General features: G+C 47.8%; 1 protein-coding gene across 7 annotated transcripts in view; it reads left to right on the forward strand.

Annotated features, from left to right (window-relative positions):
- Positions 1-20,976, forward strand: part of BAZ2A (bromodomain adjacent to zinc finger domain 2A) — a 35,160-nt gene that overhangs the window by 11,181 nt on the left and 3,003 nt on the right. For 4 of the 7 annotated variants that reach the window (XM_059184906.1, XM_059184908.1, XM_059184907.1 and 1 more), the window contains 27 exons: positions 4,435-4,572; positions 6,146-6,739; positions 7,577-7,762; positions 8,598-8,816; positions 9,257-9,757; positions 9,896-9,956; positions 11,023-11,131; positions 11,306-11,407; positions 11,567-11,777; positions 13,478-13,575; positions 13,921-13,986; positions 14,170-14,403; positions 14,550-14,804; positions 15,203-15,417; positions 15,717-15,791; positions 15,989-16,169; positions 16,270-16,329; positions 16,517-16,661; positions 17,598-18,277; positions 18,383-18,605; positions 18,711-18,866; positions 18,973-19,124; positions 19,293-19,582; positions 19,702-19,834; positions 19,943-20,089; positions 20,485-20,711; positions 20,826-20,969. In XM_059184906.1, the coding sequence (XP_059040889.1) occupies positions 4,437-4,572; positions 6,146-6,739; positions 7,577-7,762; positions 8,598-8,816; positions 9,257-9,757; positions 9,896-9,956; positions 11,023-11,131; positions 11,306-11,407; positions 11,567-11,777; positions 13,478-13,575; positions 13,921-13,986; positions 14,170-14,403; positions 14,550-14,804; positions 15,203-15,417; positions 15,717-15,791; positions 15,989-16,169; positions 16,270-16,329; positions 16,517-16,661; positions 17,598-18,277; positions 18,383-18,605; positions 18,711-18,866; positions 18,973-19,124; positions 19,293-19,582; positions 19,702-19,834; positions 19,943-20,089; positions 20,485-20,711; positions 20,826-20,969 (5,600 nt within the window). In that variant the 5' untranslated portion in view covers positions 4,435-4,436. The remainder of the gene's footprint in view (positions 1-4,434; positions 4,573-6,145; positions 6,740-7,576; positions 7,763-8,597; positions 8,817-9,256; positions 9,758-9,895; positions 9,957-11,022; positions 11,132-11,305; positions 11,408-11,566; positions 11,778-13,477; positions 13,576-13,920; positions 13,987-14,169; positions 14,404-14,549; positions 14,805-15,202; positions 15,418-15,716; positions 15,792-15,988; positions 16,170-16,269; positions 16,330-16,516; positions 16,662-17,597; positions 18,278-18,382; positions 18,606-18,710; positions 18,867-18,972; positions 19,125-19,292; positions 19,583-19,701; positions 19,835-19,942; positions 20,090-20,484; positions 20,712-20,825; positions 20,970-20,976) is intronic. The other 3 variants (XM_059184910.1, XM_059184911.1, XM_059184913.1) reach the window with 3 other exon arrangements.

A 20,976-nucleotide genomic window follows, 5' to 3' on the forward strand; every position in this document is an offset into this window, starting at 1 on the left:
TGTATACCTTTCAACATTACTAAATGTTCCCAGAGGCAAAATCACTCTTGGTTAGGAACCACTGTATTAGAGTATGGTTCATGAATCCAGAGATGAGTAAATTTGAGAAAGATCCCTTTATAACATTCAGTGTTATGGAGCTAAAACACAGTGGGATGATATATTTACTATACAGTAAAATTTGCGTTTCCTGTTTAATAAAGATAAACATTTGAAAGCTCTCCCCACCTCTTTCCTCCCCCCTCCCAAGTTTAGGAACCTCTCTATTTTTGGAACTTTGTCATATGCTATATGGGAAGAATGAACCAAAGAGCTGCAGATACTGCCAAAGTTTCTAGCTGGATGGTTAATGTGTCTTGTCTTTCTTGGGTAGCCTCAGAAATCTGAGTGGTAGGATTGGCCAGGGCACCTGCAGTGGTGTTGAAATTTGTAATATTTATTTCAAACACTTTGTGCATTGTCAGCCTTTTTGTGTTTAAAACCACGTCACAGGGCCACAGAGTAAGTAGCTCTTCAATTGGGACTAAGAAAAACAGCCTTATTTGGCCATGTGGCAAGGGCTTAATTGCTTCAAGCTCAAGGAGCAATGTCCCTTAATTCTTACAAATGAAACATAGTCTCTTCGGAGATCCATTTACACACAACCGGGACTGGGCTGGGTACTGGCCTGATTGTACTTCCTGGTTATGAGAGCTGTCTGCTATTCTGGGGGTTGGGCGCTGACTGATTTCTTTTTTCTTTTGGCCAAAATCCTATTAGTTCAAAGGAAGATAGTCTCCTTTGCTTTACCTGTTCTCCTTAGTAGGAGGGAGGGCATAGATGGGAGGTCATAATTTACCTTCAGGCATTATTGTGAAAAGCATCTTGGGTAGGAAGGTGAAAATGAAATAACCCTGAGTTTATTGCTTAGAAGAGGTGTCCACATTTTTACATTGCTGTAAGTGTGATCCCATAGTTAAGTGACATCTGAAATTGAGTCAAGTGTAAGGAAGTGTGGCTGTTGGGACCATTACTCCTAGTTTTGTAGTACTGCTAATGGTTTTGGGTTTTGTGTGTTTTTGGTGGTGTTTGTTTGTTCTTAAAAAGACTTATTTATTTATTTATTTATTTATTTGACAGACAGAGATCACAAGTAGGCAGAGAGGCAGGCAGAGAGAGGGGAAAGCAGGTTCCCTGCTGAGCAGAGAGCCCTATTCGGGGCTCGACCCCAGGGATCATGACCTGAGCGGAAGACAGGGGCTTTAACCCACTGAGCCACCCAGGCGCCCCTGGTGGTGTTTTTTAAGATTTTATTTATTTATATGAGACCGAGACAGCAGGTGGTGGGTGGTGGGGCGGCAGAGGGAGAGAGAAAACCTCAAGCCGACTCTGCTCTGAGTGCCGCTTGGGGCTCAATCCCATGATGCTCACATCATGACCTGAGCCAAAATTGAGAGTCAGATGCTTAACCGACTGAGCCACCCAGGTGCCCCCAGTAATGGTTTTATTTATTTATTTATTTATTTAAAGATTTTATTTATTTATCAGAGAGAGAGAGAGAGTGAGCACAGGCAGACAGAGGCAGAGAGAGAAGCAGGCTCCCTGCCAAGCAAGGAGCCCGATGCGGGACTCGATCCCAGGACGCTGGGATCATGACCTGAGCCGAAGGCAGCTGCTTAACCAACTGAGCCACCCAGGCGTCCCCCAGTAATGGTTTTAAATTATATTTTTATCTTTTGGGTCTGGTTATCTTTCTATCTAAAAGGTAAAAATTTTAACGAAAATTTTTTCTAATGATGAAACTGAGGCTCAGCAATGTTAAGTAACTTGTCCAGGGTCACACAGCTAATGGTAGTAGACCTGAGATTTGAACGTAGAGCCCACTATGTTGTGCTGTTTTCACTGTACAGCACAAAGAGCATTTTATATTTCTTGGAAGCTTTTTGTAAATGAAGTGATTGTGGTTCTGATGACCCTTCAGTAGAGGCTAGTGGGGAAACAAACCTCAGGCACTAGATAACTTCCCATTTCTTTTACTTATCTGATTTCTGGGAGCCTTCCATTTATTCTTATTAGTATGTAATTTATGAGACCAGAAATGCTGTGCTTTCCCAGAGTAGCAGAGAGGAGATCATCACTAGTTTCCTTACAGATTCAAATAGAAAATGGAAGAATGAACTGTAGCCTATAATTGAGTGGAAAGATATAGTTTGAGGGCGCCTGTGTGGCTCAGTGGGTTAAAGCCTCTGCCTTCACCTTGAGTCATGATCTCAGGGTCCTGGGATCGAGCCCTGCATCGGGCTCTCTGCCCAATGGGAGCCTGCTTCCTCCTCTCTCTCTCTGCCTGCCTCTCTGCCTACTTGTGATCTCTGTCAGATAAATAAATAAAATATTAAAAAAAAAAAAGATATAGTTTGGTGCACATAGGACAGAAGGTGTATATGTCACACACATTGGAGGTGTGGCTGTGCATAAAACTGGAGGAGGAAGTGGTGGAGATCAGATGGAATGGGCTCTCCAGGAATAGCATTTCTAGGACTTCCGAAATGAATTACTGCATGTCCTCTTTACTTTGTGGTGTAAGCTTTGGAAGAAACCTAACCTAAGGGATTAGGGAATGAACTTTCCTCTTGGGTGTCTTTAATTTCAGAAGCTTATCATACCATGATGCTTATTTTTCGGACCCCTTATTACTGAGGAGTGGCCCTTGTAGGAAAATCCTTGGGGATCCTGAGGTCTTTGTAGAAGCCAGTTTCTTTGATGCGCAGCAGGTTTAGCTCCGTTGCATATTTTAGAGTGAAGATGGGAAATCAGTCGATCCTAAATACTTATTCCCCTATGTCAACAAAATATGAATTGTTTTTTATTATTTTTTTAATATTAGTTAAAATTGGTAAAGGTAGAGATAGGGTATTTAGCCTAGAAAATCTTAACAGCCATCATATCATAAATACAGGGTTTATATTTTATGTTCAGGACACGTAATGGTGTTTGATTTGCATTACCTAGTATATTTAGGAACATGAGTCTTTTTTTTTTTTTTTTTAAAGATTTTATTTATTTATTTGACAGAGAGCAGAGAGCCAGATGTAGGGCTTGATCCCAGGATGCTGAGATCATGACCTGAGCTGAAGGCAGAGGCTTTAACCCACTGAGCCACCCAAGTGCCCCAGGAACATGAGTTTTAACAAACCTTGGGCAGTGGTCATATATGTTCATAATCTATTTATTTACTTATTTAATTATTTTTAAAAGATTTTATTTATTTGAGAGAGTGAGCAAGAGAGAGAGCACATGTGGGATGTCGGGGGAAGGCAGAGGGAGAAGAAGCAGGCTCCCCACTGAACAGAGAGCCCAATGTAGGGCTTGATCCCAGGACCCCGAGATCAAGACCTGAGCCCAAGGCAGACGCTTTATGGGCTGAGCCACCCAGGTGTCCCAGTACATCATAAGTTTCTGATTGATACGTCAGATTTCACCAATAATTCTGGCTTCTGCTTCTTGTGTTTCTTCCCTTTTATCTTTATCAACTACATTCTGATCCAGGACTTCATTTCTTCTCATTTCTAGTACTATATCACCTCATATTCAGGACAGGGCGAAAAGCTTTTTAACTGTACTACCCTTCCAAGGAGCCACTGCCCTTTACAAATGTAAGATGTCCAGCTATTTTCTCTGTGACACTTTACTTTTAAGCTATAAAACCAAAACACTAGGAAGTAACCATAATAGGTATAACAGTAATGTTCCTTGGGAAACTCTGTAGTCAGTTTTCCAGCTCTGACATGTTTCTGAGTTGTGTTCTTAGAAAATCATGAAAAAGAATAGAAGTGTTGCCAGATGACTTGAGTTTTGCCATTATGGTCACCTTCCTAAATGTGTTCTTTTCAGATCTCTTTGCTAAGATACCTTCTTCAGATGCCTAGGGCTATGGATAGGATAACATGGAAATTATTTAACTCAAGTATAATAATAAAACAAAGCAGCATATGTATCAGATATGCTTTTTCTGCCAACACCCTGATCTCCATGGCTTCCTATCAAAAAGATGACATCGAGAACCTTCTGTGGCCCCTGGGAGTGGGACTCTGGCCTTACCTTGAGGGGAGGGAAGACAAAAAGATGGAAAGTTTAAATGTTATAATAGAGGGTTAATAATATCATATCTAACATAGAGGGATAACCTGGACTGGAAATTAAGAGTGTGGTGTTTACACAGGGGGAAGATTATTCCATGCTGTAGGGTCATTGCCCAGGTTAGAGATGTATTTCCTCCTCCTCTTCTCTTTTTTTCAACCTGTACTTCCCGAAACATCCCTCCTCCTCCCCCCAGTACATAGATAGGAGAAGGGTAAGTAGATGGAGGGGAGGGGGCATTCCCTGTAGAAGATTCCAGGTGATATAACCTTGTTTAACCGCCAGTATTTTTTTTCCCCTCTCTCTCCCCTCCTACAGAAATGGAGGCAAACGACCATTTTAACTTTACTGGCCTTCCCCCTGCACCTGCTGCCTCAGGACTGAAACCCTCTCCCTCCTCAGGGGAGGGCCTCTACACTAACGGGTCTCCCATGAACTTCCCCCAGCAAGGGAAAAGTGAGTGTGAGGGCCACATGGCCTGGGGAGGGAGTGGGCATCATTCCTTTAGAGCAGGTTGATGGGACAAGATTTGGCTCCTCTCTGGTCTAGCTACCTCACAACAGCTCTTTTTCTTGCTAGGTGGGGAGGGAGGAAGTAAATCCTCAGAACTTCAGCTGCTGGAGAGAAAGCAAGTTTTTAAGAACAGGTTCTAGGGGTTTATGGAAAAAGCACTCTTAGTCTTGACTTAGGTTGGAAGGGGTTAGGAAAACATACTGGCTTTTTCATCTTGGCCTGCTCTTCTGTCACCCCTGTTCCCTGGCTCCTGCCAGAGAATGGTGAGATAGCCACTGCTTCCAATAATGACTTCTGGACCTGTGAGAGAGATAAAGGTCCAGCCCTCTGAGAAGCTGTTTTTAAAGGTTAGAGATCTAGGATTGGGGGTGGAGGGATTGGGTGAAGGTTGGGATGTGTTTGCCTTTTAGTTTGTGTAATCGAGAAGAGGGTAGATACTTGAAGTCTGTGCCACCCCTGTCCTTGAGAGTAGAAGAGCAGAAGATAGGGAAAGAGTTTTAATGCTTACCTAGTTCCCTAGAGAGAAACATCTATAATTCCAGACGGAAGTGTTGCTGCCAGGATCAGGTCTTTTCCTGGATTTGGCTTATCAGTTGCTCTGTACATAGTTCTGCCAAGTACTTCTCTAATCTTGCCCGGATTTCAGGTACTTTGTTTGGAAGCAGAGAGAAGCCCAAATGCTTCCCACTTCCCTCCGGCAGAAAAATACTGCCATAGCCTTATCCTTAACCACCTCTCCCTTCTGTTCTCTCTAAGGGGGTTGCAGATAGATAGAAGCGCGTTTATTTCACTGAGGACCCCCTCCCCATCAGTTTCTTTTGTATCTTAGTTCCTTTTATTTGAATTGTTCTCCAGTCCAGAGGTTACCATTGGTGTTGAGAACTGAAGTCTGTAGTCCTGACCATGCAGTCATTTTCCCCCTGCAATATTACCCTCCAGTTTCTATGCGGAGGGGCCAAGCCCAGCCTTCTGAGTTGGGATCTTGCCGCTGTGGTGACTGCAGATTCTATTCTTAGCCCAGCACAAAGTGCTGGATCTGCATGTGCCAGTGAGGTGGAGGCTGTCCCTTCTGGTGCCACTGCGGGGCCAAACGGGCTCTGGGGTAAGGGGGGTCCTGGAGAATTCAGTCATGCCACTCCAAGGGAAGAATTCCTCTAGGGAATGAGGGTGGAGAAGAGTGCAAGTCACTATAGGGAGTCTGCAAGCAGCTTCATTTAAAAAATTAAAAGCCCTGAGCATCAGCAGCAGCCAGCACTCTGCTGGTCGCTCCTGTGGTAGGCCAGGAGAGCTCCCCAGCCCCCTACTCAGCAGCCTCAGAAGCAGTTGCTAAGCTTACATCCAGGAGCATCTGGGTTTGGTGTTCTCTGGAGACTGAAAAGTTATAAATAGAGCAGAGAGGGGAATCCCCCTCCCCTTCACCTTCCCTTTTTCTAGTCAGTGTTGTTCTTTTGGTAGAAATGGTAGAGTTTCTTGCATACATATCTGTAACTGACCCTTTTCCCTCTTTCTCTGCCAGGTTTGAATGGGGATGTGAATGTTAATGGCTTATCTACTGTATCTCACACTACTACTTCAGGGATTTTGAATTCTGCTCCCCACTCCTCCAGCACCTCACACCTTCATCACCCCAGCGTGGCCTACGACTGTCTCTGGAACTACTCACAGTACCCATCTGCCAATCCTGGCAACAACCTCAAGGACCCACCCCTTCTCTCACAGTTCTCGGGGGGACAATATCCACTCAACGGCATCCTTGGGGGCAGCCGGCAACCTTCATCCCCAAGTCACAACACTAACCTTCGGGCTGGGAGCCAAGAGTTCTGGGCCAACGGTACCCAGAGTCCCATGGGGCTTAACTTCGACTCACAGGAACTGTATGATTCCTTTCCTGACCAGAATTTTGAGGTGATGCCCAATGGACCCCCTAGTTTTTTCACCTCCCCACAGACTTCTCCTATGTTGGGATCCAGCATCCAGACCTTTGCACCCTCCCAGGAGGTAGGCAGTGGTATCCATCCTGATGAGGCGGCAGAAAAGGAGCTGACATCAGTTGTGGCAGAGAATGGCGCTGGCTTGGTAGGCAGCCTGGAGCTGGAAGAAGAGCAGCCAGGTAGGTATAACTATGGTTCTGTGAGCCGGGCTGGGAGAGGAAAAATGGGGCTGTGGGGGGCAGTGGCTTTTTGAGGTGAGGAAAACTTGTCTTTCAGCTCTCTGCAGTGGAGGCTGATTTGCATGTTGGTGATTAGCAGAGCCAAGTGGCTGGTGTTTCTGTGGCAGCAGCACCAGCTCGCAAGTGGGAGTGCAAATTATTTCAAGCTCATGCAGAGCTGCTGGCCTGGAGAGGGCAGGTGGGCGAGCCTGAAACAGCCCCAACAGACACCCTGCATCGAGAGGGGCTTCTTCAAAAATAGAGGAAGGGGTTGGGGCAGAAGGTATTGAAGCCAATTTGACTTAACTATAGCAAGGCCAGACTGGGCTGTTAAAGCGGGCTGAACCTTTAGTAGTGATTGGCATCTGAAGAAGGGAAGGGAGCAGGCAGAACATACCATTGCTTGTCTATCGGTTTCCTGTTGTGGTGGTGGTTGTTGTTAGCATTGGTACGTGTGACAGTCCCTCTCCTCTTTTCCCTCAAAATAGATAAATGGTTATAAAACTATAGGATAATTTCTGTTTACCACCTGTTCCTCTTGGATAGGGGAAGTACCTAAGAAGATGATGCGGTTCTTGTCTCAGACCCTGCTCTCCTTTCTCCTCTCTTTACCTGCTACAGGATTTTATTGTATTGCTCACTAGAGTATTTTGGTATGATTGGAACCCAACATAGTACTGGTTCTTAGACTCACTGAAGAATGAACATCCCACTAGCAAAGACTGACTGCCTGCTGTAGCTGAATGAACCAGTTGAAGGCACTGATTATGACTTTTGCTCTTTTCTGGGATTTCCTAGAACTGAAGATATGTGGCTACAATGGCTCTGTCCCTTCTGTGGAATCATTACACCAAGAGGTCTCAGTCTTGGTCCCTGACCCCACAGTGAGCTGCTTAGATGATCCTTCACATCTTCCTGATCAACTGGAAGACACTCCAATCCTCAGTGAAGTCTCTCTGGAGCCCTTCAACCCCCTGGCACCAGGTAGGCTTAGAAGCTGGCTCCCTTCAATTTGTCCATGCAAAAGGTAGCCAACTTCTATCACCTAGAAGGGATAGTAAACCAGGGAAGTATTGAGGAATCCAGGGCATTGGGGCCTCCAGATAATCCGGTGGCCAACTACAGTTTCATCCCACTGGCTGACTAGGCCAACTGCACTCTGAGCTCAGTTGGTTCATTTCCCAGGTTTTCTCCCAATGTTCCTTTTGGCCTGGAGCCCTGGGCTGTAATAATTCACTGGATAAGGACTTATTACCACATAGTTGGGCTGTTTGGGTTCTAACTATCTCACTAACTGTGCCAGTGAACAATTACCTTTTACCCCACTGAAATAATAAGAAAGGCCTGTTTTATGATGGATGCTAGAATTTTGTGTTGGTCTGTGGGTTGTTATAGAGCCAGTGTTTTTCCCTTCATTTCTGTTTTAAGGTTTTACAATCCCTATAGCCTGGTCACTTCACTGTTTCAGGGAGAAAGCTGTAAGATTTCCTTAATTTAACATTAGAAAGAACTCCACACAACAAGGACTGACTAGAGTTGGGATATAGTGAGACCAGTATTTCTTTTTTTTTTTTTTTTTTTTTAAAGATTTTATTTATTTATTTGACAGAGAGAAATCACAAGTAGTTGGAGAGGCAGGCAGAGAGAGAGAGAGGGAAGCAGGCTCCCTGCTGCGCAGAGAGCCCGATGCGGGACTCGATCCCAGGACCCTGAGATCATGACCTGAGCCGAAGGCAGCGGCCCAACCCACTGAGCCACCCAGGCGCCCCGAGACCAGTATTTCTTAAATCTTGTTTTCTGATTTTTCCACCTCTTGAAGAGCCAGTGAGTGGAGGACTCTATGGTATAGATGACACGGAGCTGATGGGTGCGGAGGACAAGCTGCCTCTTGAAGACAGCCCTGTGATTTCTGCCCTTGATTGCCCTTCCCTCAATAATGCCACTGCCTTCAGTCTCCTGGCAGATGACAGTCAAACTTCAGCCTCTATCTTTGCCAGCCCAACCTCTCCACCTGTCCTTGGAGAGTCTGTCCTGCAAGGTGAGTGAAGAGAGGTAGGATAGAGAGTCTTTGGCCTGAGAAAAGGTGAGAGAACCAGTTCCATACTTAGGGTATTAGGGGTGGGCGTCTTACTGGGAACTGAGGGGGCTATCGTGGGACTAAAAAAAGGCACAGGCTGCTCACTCTGACTTCTGTCTATCCTGTGCCCAGAACTTGTGGGACTTGGAGTTTGCAGGAAAAAGGAGGTCAAAAGCCTTACTGGCTCCAGGTAAAAGGTACTTCACACAGTGAACTAGCAGTTTTACCCTTTAACCTTCATGAATGGCTGGGGAGGACAGCCAGAGGCTACTTCATGTTTTCCACCCTAGGGAAAAGCCCTCTAAGTAACTCTGTTTAGCTTAGTCCAGGTTGACTGAGTAGATTCTCTTGCTTTGTAGGACACCATTTTTCCTTACCTATCTTGTCCCTTTGGATTCTAGATAATAGCTTTGACCTGAATAATGGTAGTGATGCAGAACAGGAAGAAATGGAGACTCAGGCTTCAGACTTCCCACCACCTCTGACCCAGCCAGCCTCTGACCAGTCATCCACAATTCAGCTCCATCCAGCAACTTCACCAGCAGTTCCGCCAGCAGCCTCCCCAGCAATCTCCCTGGCAGTTTCGCCAGCAGCCTCCCTAGAAATCTCTCCAGAAGTCTCCCCAGTGGTTTCGCCAGCAGTCTCCCCGGAAATTTCCCCAGCCATCTCCCCAGCAGCCTTCCCAGCTGTCTCTCTAACTTCCTCAGCAGCTCTCCCACCAGTCTCCTCAGAAGTCTCCTTGACAGGCTCCCCAGTGACCTCCCCAAAAGTGTCCCCTGCAGTTTCCCCAGTATCTGTCCTCCCAGCAGCCTCCTCAGCAGATAAGGATGTCAGCACCTTCCCTGAAACCACCACTGACCTGGAAGAGATCACTGGAGACGGAGTCACTACTTCTGGTAATGGTGAGTGTCCAGATTCTGTTCCATTCCTAGCCGGTTTAAAGAAAAGTTTCTGTCCTGTGTGGCATTTAGCCCTTCTCGGTGGCCTGTTTCACTTTTGCTTGAATTCTTAAGTTGGGTATCCCTTCTCTTCCTCCCAAGGTGATGTCCTGAGGAGACGTATTGCTACCCCAGAAGAAGTTCGTCTTCCCCTCCAACATGGGTAAATGCTCTAGTTTGCTACATGCATTGACCTTGACAAATTTAATGAATGACTCTAGGAAGAAGGGAAGAGAGGTCATCTCACAAGAGATGGAGAGGAATGGGCTAGGCAAGAATGGATTAAAGGACAGTTATCTGCAATGATAACGCCTGAGGTCCTTAGGCTTTCCTCCTTCTCCCAGGATCTGCCTCCCCTCACCTATTCTTTCCTCATCTTGTGGCCACTCGGGTTCTTGCTCCAGGGGCTGCAGCTGTTATCTTTTCCAAACCCAGCTGGTCACCCTAGAGCTCAGATATCCAAATTAGCTGACTTGTTTTATATGCTTAGAGAAGGGATAGCAGTGAGTTGCGGGGTGGCTCAGTCCTGATGAATTGGGATTTTTTTTTTTTTTTTTTTTTTTTTTAATGCTGTTTAGAGAGGTAAGGACAGGAACAATATGTGACCAGAATGAGCAAGCCAGTTGACACCAAGGGCCTCCTAAGAATGTGACTGCCTTCCTGATTGTCCCCACCCCCACCCCTCTAGGCTACTTGTGGTCACCAAGTTTGAGTTCTGCTTAACGTTTTGAGAGAAAGATAAGGCTTAGTCTTAGAATAATCTTTCTCAGAACACAGAGTTCTTACTAAACCTTGGCCTACAAAGTCATTTTATGGAGTCAGCAGCAAGTTTACTCTTCTGCTTGCGTCCCCACCCTCTGTCTTCTCTGCTTTTATTTCCTCAAGTCTTCATCGCCTTCGTCCTCATCATTGGAAACCCAGCTATTGCCTTGAATGGCATCAGGGAGGGGGTTCCTGGCTGCTCATCACACTGACTTTATAAATGTAGGGTGAAGGTCTTTCTGGCCTGTGCATTTTTATGTATTGTTCCCCGCCCCCAGGCCCTGAGGGATTTGCAGAGCTCCTGCCTGCTTTCCAGCCAAGCTTGTGTCTCATGCTGTGTTTGCATCTACATGCAGTTCTAGTCGATAGATTCTGGGAGGGTCATCTCTGTGGGCTTGGCTCCTGGGTTGGCTTGACCATGGGTAGGGGTGTGACCTGGCGGCAGGGCACGTGTGCTTCTCTGGCAGGTGGCGGAGAGAGGTGCGCATCAAGAAGGGCAGCCACCGATGGCAAGGGGAAACATGGTATTATGGTCCCTGTGGGAAGAGGATGAAACAGTTTCCAGAAGTGATCAAGGTAATGTAGCTTTCGTGGGCATCTTAACGGAAACACAGACACTTTTCTTGGGCCCAGTGGCAACAGGCTACCATTTTCTGCTCTTTGGGCTGTTCTGTTTGTGCTCTTGCTGGACAAAGGCATGATAGGGCTGTGATTTCATCAATCAATGCCACTTTGCCTCCTCCTTTTTAGTACCTGAGCCGCAATGTGGTACACAATGTCCGTCGTGAGCACTTCAGTTTCAGTCCCCGTATGCCTGTTGGAGATTTCTTTGAAGAGAGAGACACGCCAGAGGTGCACATCCCAGGGTTAAATACGCTTTTGTTTCTGAGAAGGAGTTGGTGGGGGAGGCTGTAGCTTCTTGTGCGGTTTGGAGGTTCTGGGACATTGAATGATTAAGAGGCTATGGTGGCTTGCACCCTCACGTTTTAATAGTCTTCTTCATTACCTTAGGGCTTACAGTGGGTACAGCTTTCAGCAGAGGAGATCCCATCCAGGATTCAGGCAATTACCGGGAAACGGGGCCGACCTCGAAACACTGAGAAGGCCAAGACTAAGGAAGTCCCCAAGGTGAAACGGGGACGAGGTCGGCCACCCAAGGTCAAAATCGCTGAGCTGCTGAATAAGACAGATAACCGCCTCCTAAAGAAACTGGAGGCCCAAGGTACACCGATGTCTCTTATTTTAGGATTCTGCTTGCTCTGTGAAGTATTGGAAATGTGGTTTTATTTTTTACTATTTTTTTCAAAGATTTTATTTATTTATTAGAGTGAGAGAGCATGAGCAGAGGGAAAGGGAGAAGCACACTCCCCACTGAGCAGGGAGCCCAAATCCCCGCTTGATTCCAGGACCCTGAGCTCATAACCTGAGCTAAAGGCAGATGCTTAACCCACTGAGACACCTGGATGCCCCTGAAGTTTTGGAAATGTTGAGGAATTACTAATGCCTTGGTTTCCCACGAACATGACTGACATTAATTATCTGGACAGAATGAATCTGAATCACCTTCCCCTCTTTAGAAAGCAGTACCACCCTCCCAGCATTTTTGTGGTACTTCAACAACCTTTTTCCTTTTTTTTTTTTTTTTTTAAAGATTTTATTTATTTATTTGACAGATCACAAGTAGGCAGAGAGGCAGGCAGAGAGTGAGAGAGGAGGAAGCAGGCTCCCCGCTAAGCAGAGAGCCCGATGTGGGGCTCGATCCCACAACCCTGGGATCATGACCTGAGCCGAAGGCAGAGGCCTTAACCCACTGAGCCACCCAGGCGCCCCAACAACCTTTTTCCTTAAATTGCTATAACTCGTGGAGCCTTGGGAGGTCCCCAGATGTTGATAGGAGAAGAGAGGGCTTCCATGTCCTTTCCTATCATCTTTCAGCAACTTGGCTTGTTGGTTTGGGTTGTGCACTTTTACTATACTCATTGCTACCATCATGGAGGTTCAGAATTCACATCTGAATCCAAAGATAATTGACGCTGTTTTGATGCGTAGACAGGTAGTAAATGTATAATTTTTCAGCAAATATTACATTTATCCTGACATAGTGAAAGAATTTGAAAAAAATTGGCCTCTTCTGACTCCTGTTCAGAATCTTCTGACTCCTATTCTGACTCCTATTCAGAGTTCCAGCTCTGCCACATTCTGATGGTATGACCTGGAGCAAGGCATTTATACTTTACTAGAAGCCTATGCTGGGTTATCTGTAGATCGTATCTATCTAATTTAGAGGGTTGCTCTATGGACATGGTGGTGGTGGTGTGTCCATGCCAGAATAGAATAAGTACTATCCTATCAAAAACATCAATTCTAAAACACTGTATTGTTTTCGAAAAGCAGAGGAACTTACATATTTTGGTAGAGCAAGGCATAAGAGCTGAGCATAAACAATGTCAGTGTTGATCTGATTCTACTGAGGTGTCCATTATTTGAGCTCTTACTTTCTGGCACATTCTTTTTAATTGGTGCTTTCAACTTTGGAGACCACCCTTTTTCCCTGGCAGTTTGGTTTTGTTTTCTTTCTCTGCTCTGAAATCAGTCTGTGGGTTGCTGCCTCTGCTGGGTAGCCTGGGAAAGAGACAGGTTACCAGGCTGTTCTGCCGTTGTGTCCTCTAAGAGCCCTTCTAAAGGAGTCTAATCTGTTCCAGGGGCTGGGACTTCTGGGCAGGAGATTTTTGAGTTCTTTGTGCTGCCCCACAGCAGGTGTCTCTTCAACATTTTTCTCCCCAACATATTATGTATACCAAAAAACGAAACTAGATTCTTCAGGGAGCTGCTTAGGGCAGTCAGCTTTGTGACAGGCGTGTGCTGCTCTGAATGCCGGAGATCAGTCTGCCTTACTCTTCATTTTTCTTTCTGCCCTCACAGAAACACTGAATGAGGAGGATAAAGCAAAGATGAGTAAAATCAAGAAGAAGATGAAGCAGAAGGTACGAGGAGAATGTCAGTCTACTATCCAAGGGCAGGTGAGGGACATCAGAGAGATGATACAGCGGGTTAACTTTTCCTACCGTTGGCTTCGTCATTTCTTCCTTCTCCCACATTTACCACCTTCCCATCTCCCCACCTCCCCCCATGTGGCAGCGTACCTTCTTCATTACCTGGAATTGGGGGGGATGGGTTTGATTTAGAGATTTGGGCTTGTTCAAGAATCATGTGGGCATCTCCAGGGTGAGAGAATTGATCCATTGCCAACCCCTCATCCCATCTCTCACCTCTCCTCCCCAGCACCCTTGTCTGTTTTTTAATCCTAGCCCAAGCAGAGATGCTTTCAGAGTTTGAGGAGAAATGACTTCCCTTATGGTTTACAGGCCAGAAACAAGCGGAAACAAGAGGCCAAGAGCTTAAAGCAGAAGGAAGCTAAGAAGAAATCCAAGGTAGGTGCATGTTCACACAAGTATAACTTTGAAGTCCCCAAACTGATTTTGCAAGACATGTGTGAGTTGGTCTTGTTTTATAGCCACGCTTTTGGGCTCTCAGGTGGGAGGAGGGGGACCAGGGAAGGGTGGTGACTGGAATCTTTATGGAATGTTTCATCCCTCTCTCCTTTGGGTGAGTAGGCTGAGAAGGAGAAGGTAAAGACAAAGCAGGAAAAACTGAAGGAAAAAGTGAAAAGGGAGAAGAAGGAGAAAGTAAAAATGAAGGAAAAGGAGGAAGTGGCCAAAGGCAAGTCAGCCTGTAAAGCTGATAAAACGCTGGCCATGCAGAGGCGCTTGGAGGAGCGGCAGAGGCAGCAGATGATCTTGGAGGAGATGAAGAAGCCCACGGAGGATATGTGTCTGACTGATCACCAGGTAGTGAGGGGAGAATAACAGGTCCTGGGTCCCTGGGTCCTGGAGGGCCAGTTACGAAGATACTGCCACTAAAAGAAGAACCTCCTAGATACCCAGACGCTTGCCTTCAGGTGTGTCTGACAGCCCTACCACTTTCATTCTTACAGCCCCTACCTGACTTCTCCCGAATCCCTGGTCTGATCCTGCCCAGTGGGGCCTTCTCAGACTGCTTGACCATCGTGGAATTCCTGCACAGCTTCGGCAAGGTGCTAGGCTTTGACCCTGCCAAAGATGTACCCAGCCTGGGGGTCCTGCAGGAGGGACTCCTGTGTCAAGGCGACAGCCTGGGTGAGGTGCAGGATCTGCTGGTGCGGCTCCTGAAGGCTGCGCTCTATGATCCCGGCCTGCCCTCTTACTGTCAGGTGAGGGCCTTCCCCAGGCGGGTTGGGAGTGCCTGGGTTCTGGGGCTGTGTCTCAGGTGTGCTTTCTCTCTAAGTTAAACACATAAACATAAAAGTCTTTCCCTGAACTGATCAGGACAAGTGAAAGGAGATCTGGTTTCTTCCTATTTCTGTTTTCCTTATATTTTTTCCCTTTTGTTTTTCTTCCTGACTTCCCTCTGCTTATTTTGTTCATTTTCCTTTATTTTACTCCTTTTCTTTTGTACCTTCCCTTTGTCTTTTCTCATAATGTGTTAGCACTTTTCATACTTGGTTCTTTTCACCCGTAGTTTCTCCTAGTGTATTTTCTTGTTCCAGATTCACCTAGCCTGTGTTGTTCTACTTTTTCTCCTAACTTCCATTCTGCTCTCCTCCAACAGTCCTTAAAGATTTTGGGGGAGAAGGTGTCCGAGATCCCACTGACAAGAGACAATGTGTCTGAGATCCTGCGCTGCTTCCTCATGGCATATGGAGTGGAGCCTGCCCTCTGTGATAGCCTGCGTACCCAGCCTTTTCAGGCCCAGCCCCCGCAACAGAAAGCTGCTGTCTTGGCCTTCCTTGTGCATGAGCTCAATGGCTCGACCCTCATCATCAAGTGAGGGTCTGGGGTGATGGTTACTGTATGCCTTGGGCAGAATGGGAGGGAGAAGGGTTTAGCCATCCAGAAGTCCTGGCAGTGATGTGTGTGCACTGCCATGCTCTGGATGCTAGAGCGACTTGGGAACTGGATCTTAGTACTTTCCTGGGGAGAATCTAAGCCTTCCTCTGCCATTTATCCAGCCTGGGCCCTAGAATGAAAGTACCATTCAGCTGCAGCCTCTTTACCCTTGAGCCTCCCTTTTTTGTTGGTGCTACCACTTATACCTCAAAATCTCATAACCTGTTCCTCTGCAGTGAGATCGACAAGACTCTGGAGAGTATGTCCAGCTACAGAAAAAATAAGTGGATTGTTGAAGGCCGGCTCCGGAGGTAGGAATGGGACAGAGGGTAGGACCTAGAGAGGAAAGGGTGAAACATAGCCAGAGCTTGTGCCTGGAACACATGCCTGTAGACTCCCCACTGAGTTGGGACCTTACCCCAGGGCTCAGGATGGTTTAGATTCCAGGTGTTCCTTTTGTGGCAGTCTCTCCTGCTCCTCACCAATTTTCCCCTTCATCTGTTTTAAGACTAAAAACTGCTCTGGCCAAGCGAACTGGGCGGCCTGAGGTAGAGATGCAAGGGCCAGAGGAGGGCCTGGGGCGGAGGCGTAGCTCTCGCATCATGGAGGAGACCAGTGGTATGGAAGAAGATGATGAGGAAGAGACTGTAGCAACTGTCCATGGCCGTAGGGGTCGAAGAGATGGAGAGGTACTAGCCCCACACTGAGGACAGTGGGAGTTGGAAATAGGTTATTTCTCTTTCTTGAATTGAATAATTCTCTTTCATTGTTTATTTGTTTCTTCTCCAGGTTGATGCCATAGCATCAAGCATCCCAGAGCTAGAGCGCCAGATAGAAAAACTGAGCAAGGTACTGTTCTTCTAACCTCCCAGGAGGTAGAGATGTGGGCTGGGAGAGGATTTATCACCTTGTGAGTTGGGCCCCAGATGATACCAATTTTATAGGGAAGCTGAGAGCCATTGCCCAACCCCCATATACTGGATGGAGTCCCTCCTCGGAAATGTGTTTTTTACTTCTCTTTCCACTGCCTACCCAGCGTCAGCTCTTCTTTCGAAAAAAGCTACTTCACTCATCCCAGATGCTTCGGGCAGTCTCCTTGGGTCAGGACCGCTACAGACGCCGCTACTGGGTGTTGCCCTATTTGGCTGGTATCTTTGTGGAAGGAGCAGAGGAGAGCTTAGGTACGTGTTTCATGGAAGCCTGAATTGAGTCCTATCAGAATTAACCAGTTCCTTTTTCTCTGTCTAGTCTTTTTGGGTTTCTTTCATTTTATGAGAATCAGTGTAGCATTGTGGTTAACAGAACAGACTCTAGGGTGAGACTTCCCACCTACCTACAGTATGCTTCAGTCTCTTCATTTATAAAATGGGAATGATAATAGTGGGTCTGCCTCTTTGGGCTGTTAAGAGGATTAGGATGAGTTAATACTCTTAGGATAATATTTAACATCTATTTGATTATTTTTTTCCTAAAGATTTTATTTATTTATTTGACACCGAGAAAGAGACAGTGAGTGCAGGAACACAAGCAGGGGTAGCGGAAGAGGGAGAAGCAGGCTTCCCACTGAGCAGGGACCCCGATGCAGGGCTGGATCCCAGGACCCTGGGATCATAACCTGAGCTGAAGACAGACGCTTAATGACTGAGCCACCCAGGCACACCATCTATCTGGTTCTTTTTGTTTGTTTGTTTGTTTTGTTTTGTTTTTAAATTTATTTACGACAGAGAGAGAGAGATCACAAGAAGGCAGAGAGGCAGGCAGAGGGGGGTGGGGAGGCAGGCTCCCTGCTGAGCAGAGAGCCTGATGTGGGGCTCGATCCCAGGACCCTGAGATCATGGCCTGAACTGAAGGCAGAGGCTCAACCCACTGAGCCACCCAGGCGCCCCTATCTGGTTCTTACTAAACATTAGCATATGTTTATGCTGCTGCTTCTGATTACTTGGGAGAATAGTGTCTTTCCCCTATGCTTTGTTCAGTGGGACAGTTCTGTTCTCCACTGAATCTCAAAAGGGGGATTAAGTCCAAGAGTAAAAGAAAATGTATATCCTACATTTGTACATCCTCTTTCCTTCCCCTTGTATCTGTGTACGTTTCAAACCCTTCACTTCTTTTTACAGTTCCTGAGGATGTGATTAAGCAGGAAACGGACTCCTTAAAAGTGGCAGCCCATCCAGCACCCAGCCCAGCCCCCTTCTCCCTGAAGAAGGAGTTAGGTGGCTCTGGAACCTCTGCCAGTACTCCTGCCCGGGCCCGAGGTCGACCTCGGAAAACTAAGCCTGGGTCTCTGCAACCTAGGCACCTGAAATCCCCTGGCCAGGGCCAGGGTTCTGAACAGCACAGTGCCCAGCTTCAGCCTGAGATTCAGCCTCATCCTCAACTTCAGGCTGAGCCCCAGCTCCAGCCTCAACCCCAACTTCAGCCTCAACCCCAACTTCAGCTTCATCCTCAGCCCCAAAATGGGTTTCTGGAGCCAGAAGGCTCCCCCTTGTCCCTGGGTCAGAGCCAGCATGACCTAAGCCAGTCAGCTTTCCTGTCTTGGCTGAGCCAGACTCAGAGCCATGGCTCCCTGCTGAGTAGCTCAGTCCTCACACCTGACAGCAGCCCTGGAAAACTGGACCCAACCCCATCACAGCCCTTGGAGGAGCCAGAGCCTGATGAGGCAGAGCCCGTCCCTGATTCTCAAGCTCCCTGGTTTAGCTTAGCCCAGATGCCTTGCAATGCTGCCCCTACACCACCCCCAGCAGTTTCTGAGGACCAACCTACTCTCTCCCCTCAGCAACCTGTCTCCTCCAAGCCAGTAAGTAGCCAGAAATCTTCGAATGCAATTGACTTCATCTTGGCACAGGCTCCGCTGCCTGTGAAAAATCCCGCAAATGCCCTCATCTTGTGTTTCATCTCACAGATTAGTCGACCCAGTGCAGCCAACCCCTGTTCTCCAGTACAGCTCTCTTCTACTCCCCTGCCTGGGATGGCCTCTAAGAGGCGAATAGGAGACCCTGGGGGCACATCACAGAGTCTCACAGGGGCAGGACCGCCAAAACGGAGGGGGAGACCTCCCAGTAAGTTCTTCAAACAGATGGAACAGCGTTATCTAACCCAGCTGACAGCCCAGCCTGTCCCTCCTGGTGAGTGCCCTTGACAAGGCATGGGGTAAGAGTGGCAACAGATACAGACCATGGGATTCATAGCTGGTGCCCACTCCCCACCCCACATGTGTGAACTGTTCACAGAGATGTGCTCTGGCTGGTGGTGCATCCAAGATCCTGAGACCCTGGATGCTACCCTCAAGGCCCTGCACCCCCGAGGCATCCGAGAAAAGGCACTTCACAAACACCTCAACAAGCACAGGGACTTCTTACAGGAGGTCTGCCTGCGGCCCTCCACTGGTAAGATAAGCACTTTGACCCTGCCTGAGTTAAAGAGCCCAGGGGTAAATGTTGAACTGCTGCTGTCTCATTGATGGGCCTTTCCCTCTGCCTTCTGTGTTCTCAGATCCCATCTTTGAGCCTAGTCAGCTACCTGCCTTTGAAGAGGGGATTATGAGCTGGTCCCCCAAAGAGAAGACCTATGAGACAGACCTGGCTGTGCTTCAGTGGGTAGAGGAACTGGAACAACGGGTTATCCTCTCTGATCTGCAGATTCGGGTACACTGGGATTGGCCCTGGGTAGAGGAAGTAGTTGGGGGAGACGGTCATCTCTTGTACTCAGTTAAGAAAAACCCTGGGTCCCCACTTCATTAGTGGCCTTTTGTGACGCTAGGTTTTTTTCTTTTTTTCCTTTACAATGAGTTTTGTCCTCTCTCCCACCTGTAGGGCTGGACATGTCCCAGCCCAGACTCGACTCGTGAAGACTTGGCCTACTGTGAGCATCTGCCTGACTCCCAGGAGGATATCACCTGGCGAGGTCGAGGTAGGGAAGGACTGGCACCCCAGCGTAAAAGCACCAACCCGCTGGACCTGGCTGTGATGCGCCTGGCTGCTCTGGAGCAGAATGTGGAGCGGCGTTATCTGCGGGAACCCCTCTGGCCAGCTCATGAGGTCGTGCTGGAGAAGGCCTTGCTCAGCACGCCCAGTGGTGCCCCCCAGTGCACCACTACAGAGATGTGAGTACCCACCCCCATTCTTGGTCTTGGGGAGAAGGGATACATTTAATGGATCCTGCTCCTCATCCAAAGATCACCCTTTTTCTCTCCCATCTTCCCCCCCCCCCCCCCCCCCCCAGATCCTATGAGATCACTCCTCGAATTCGGGCCTGGCGCCAGACACTTGAGCGGTGCCGGAGTGCAGCACAGGTGTGCTTGTGCCTAAGTCAGCTGGAGAGGTCCATTGCCTGGGAGAAGTCGGTCAACAAAGTGGTAAGAGGACGGGGAGAGCCTGGGAAGGCTGAGAGGGCAGCCAGCTCAGTGGGGCAGTGGGGTCACAGAGGCTTGAGGGCTCACCTTGCCTCCTCATACCCTTGGCAGACCTGTCTCGTCTGCCGGAAGGGTGACAATGATGAGTTTCTTCTGCTTTGTGATGGATGTGACCGTGGCTGCCACATTTACTGCCATCGGCCCAAGATGGAGGCTGTCCCAGAAGGAGATTGGTTCTGTGCAGTATGTTTGGCCCAGGTAAGGCTTCTGCTTTCTTATTCTCACTCCCAAGCAGAAATCAGAGGTTTTCTTTCTCATCCCATTTGTCACCAGTCCTACAGTTAGCAGCACTTCCTACCATGCCTCAGTGTCCCCTTAGAAAGAGCTCCAGGGTAGATGTTGGGTTCTGGTCCTTTTTGGGACAATTCACTTAAATTCTGTAGCCTTGCTTGCTTGCTTCTATATGGGGGAATGATTGTATTTTCCCTTTTACCTTCCTTATTGGATTGTGTGAGTAGATGCACATGCTGGCTAACGCGTGGAAGTATTTTGAAACCTCAGTCACGCTTAGACAGATAGGGATGGTAATGATCTGGAGGGCCAGCAGAGTACATCTCCAGCTGTTACTGATCTCACCCTTCTCCTGTTATCAGCAGGTAGAAGGAGGATTCACTCAGAAGCCTGGTTTCCCAAAACGAGGCCAGAAGCGGAAAAACAGTTATGAGCTGAACTTCCCGGAGGGTGATGGCCGTCGCCGCCGGGTACTCTCCAGGGGCCGGGAGAGCCCAGCAGTGCCTCGGTACTCAGAAGAAGGGTTGTCCCCCTCGAAGCGGCGGCGATTCTCCATGCGGAACCACCACAGTGATCTCACGTTTTGCGAGTGAGTTGAATGAATTCTGAATACAACTGGCTCTAGCTTTGCCAGAGTAAGGGCTGAGAAGGGTCAGTGGATTTGCTTCCTGAGATGCAGCCATTCCTTTCCCTTTAATGACAGGATTATCTTGATGGAGATGGAGTCCCATGACGCAGCCTGGCCATTCCTGGAGCCCGTGAACCCACGTTTGGTGAGCGGGTACCGGCGCATCATCAAAAACCCAATGGATTTTTCCACCATGCGGGAGCGGCTGCTCCGGGGAGGGTAAGTA

The sequence above is a fragment of the Mustela lutreola genome, chromosome 8 (assembly GCF_030435805.1).
Source record: "Mustela lutreola isolate mMusLut2 chromosome 8, mMusLut2.pri, whole genome shotgun sequence".
In the NCBI taxonomy this organism is placed as follows: Eukaryota; Metazoa; Chordata; class Mammalia; order Carnivora; family Mustelidae; genus Mustela; species Mustela lutreola.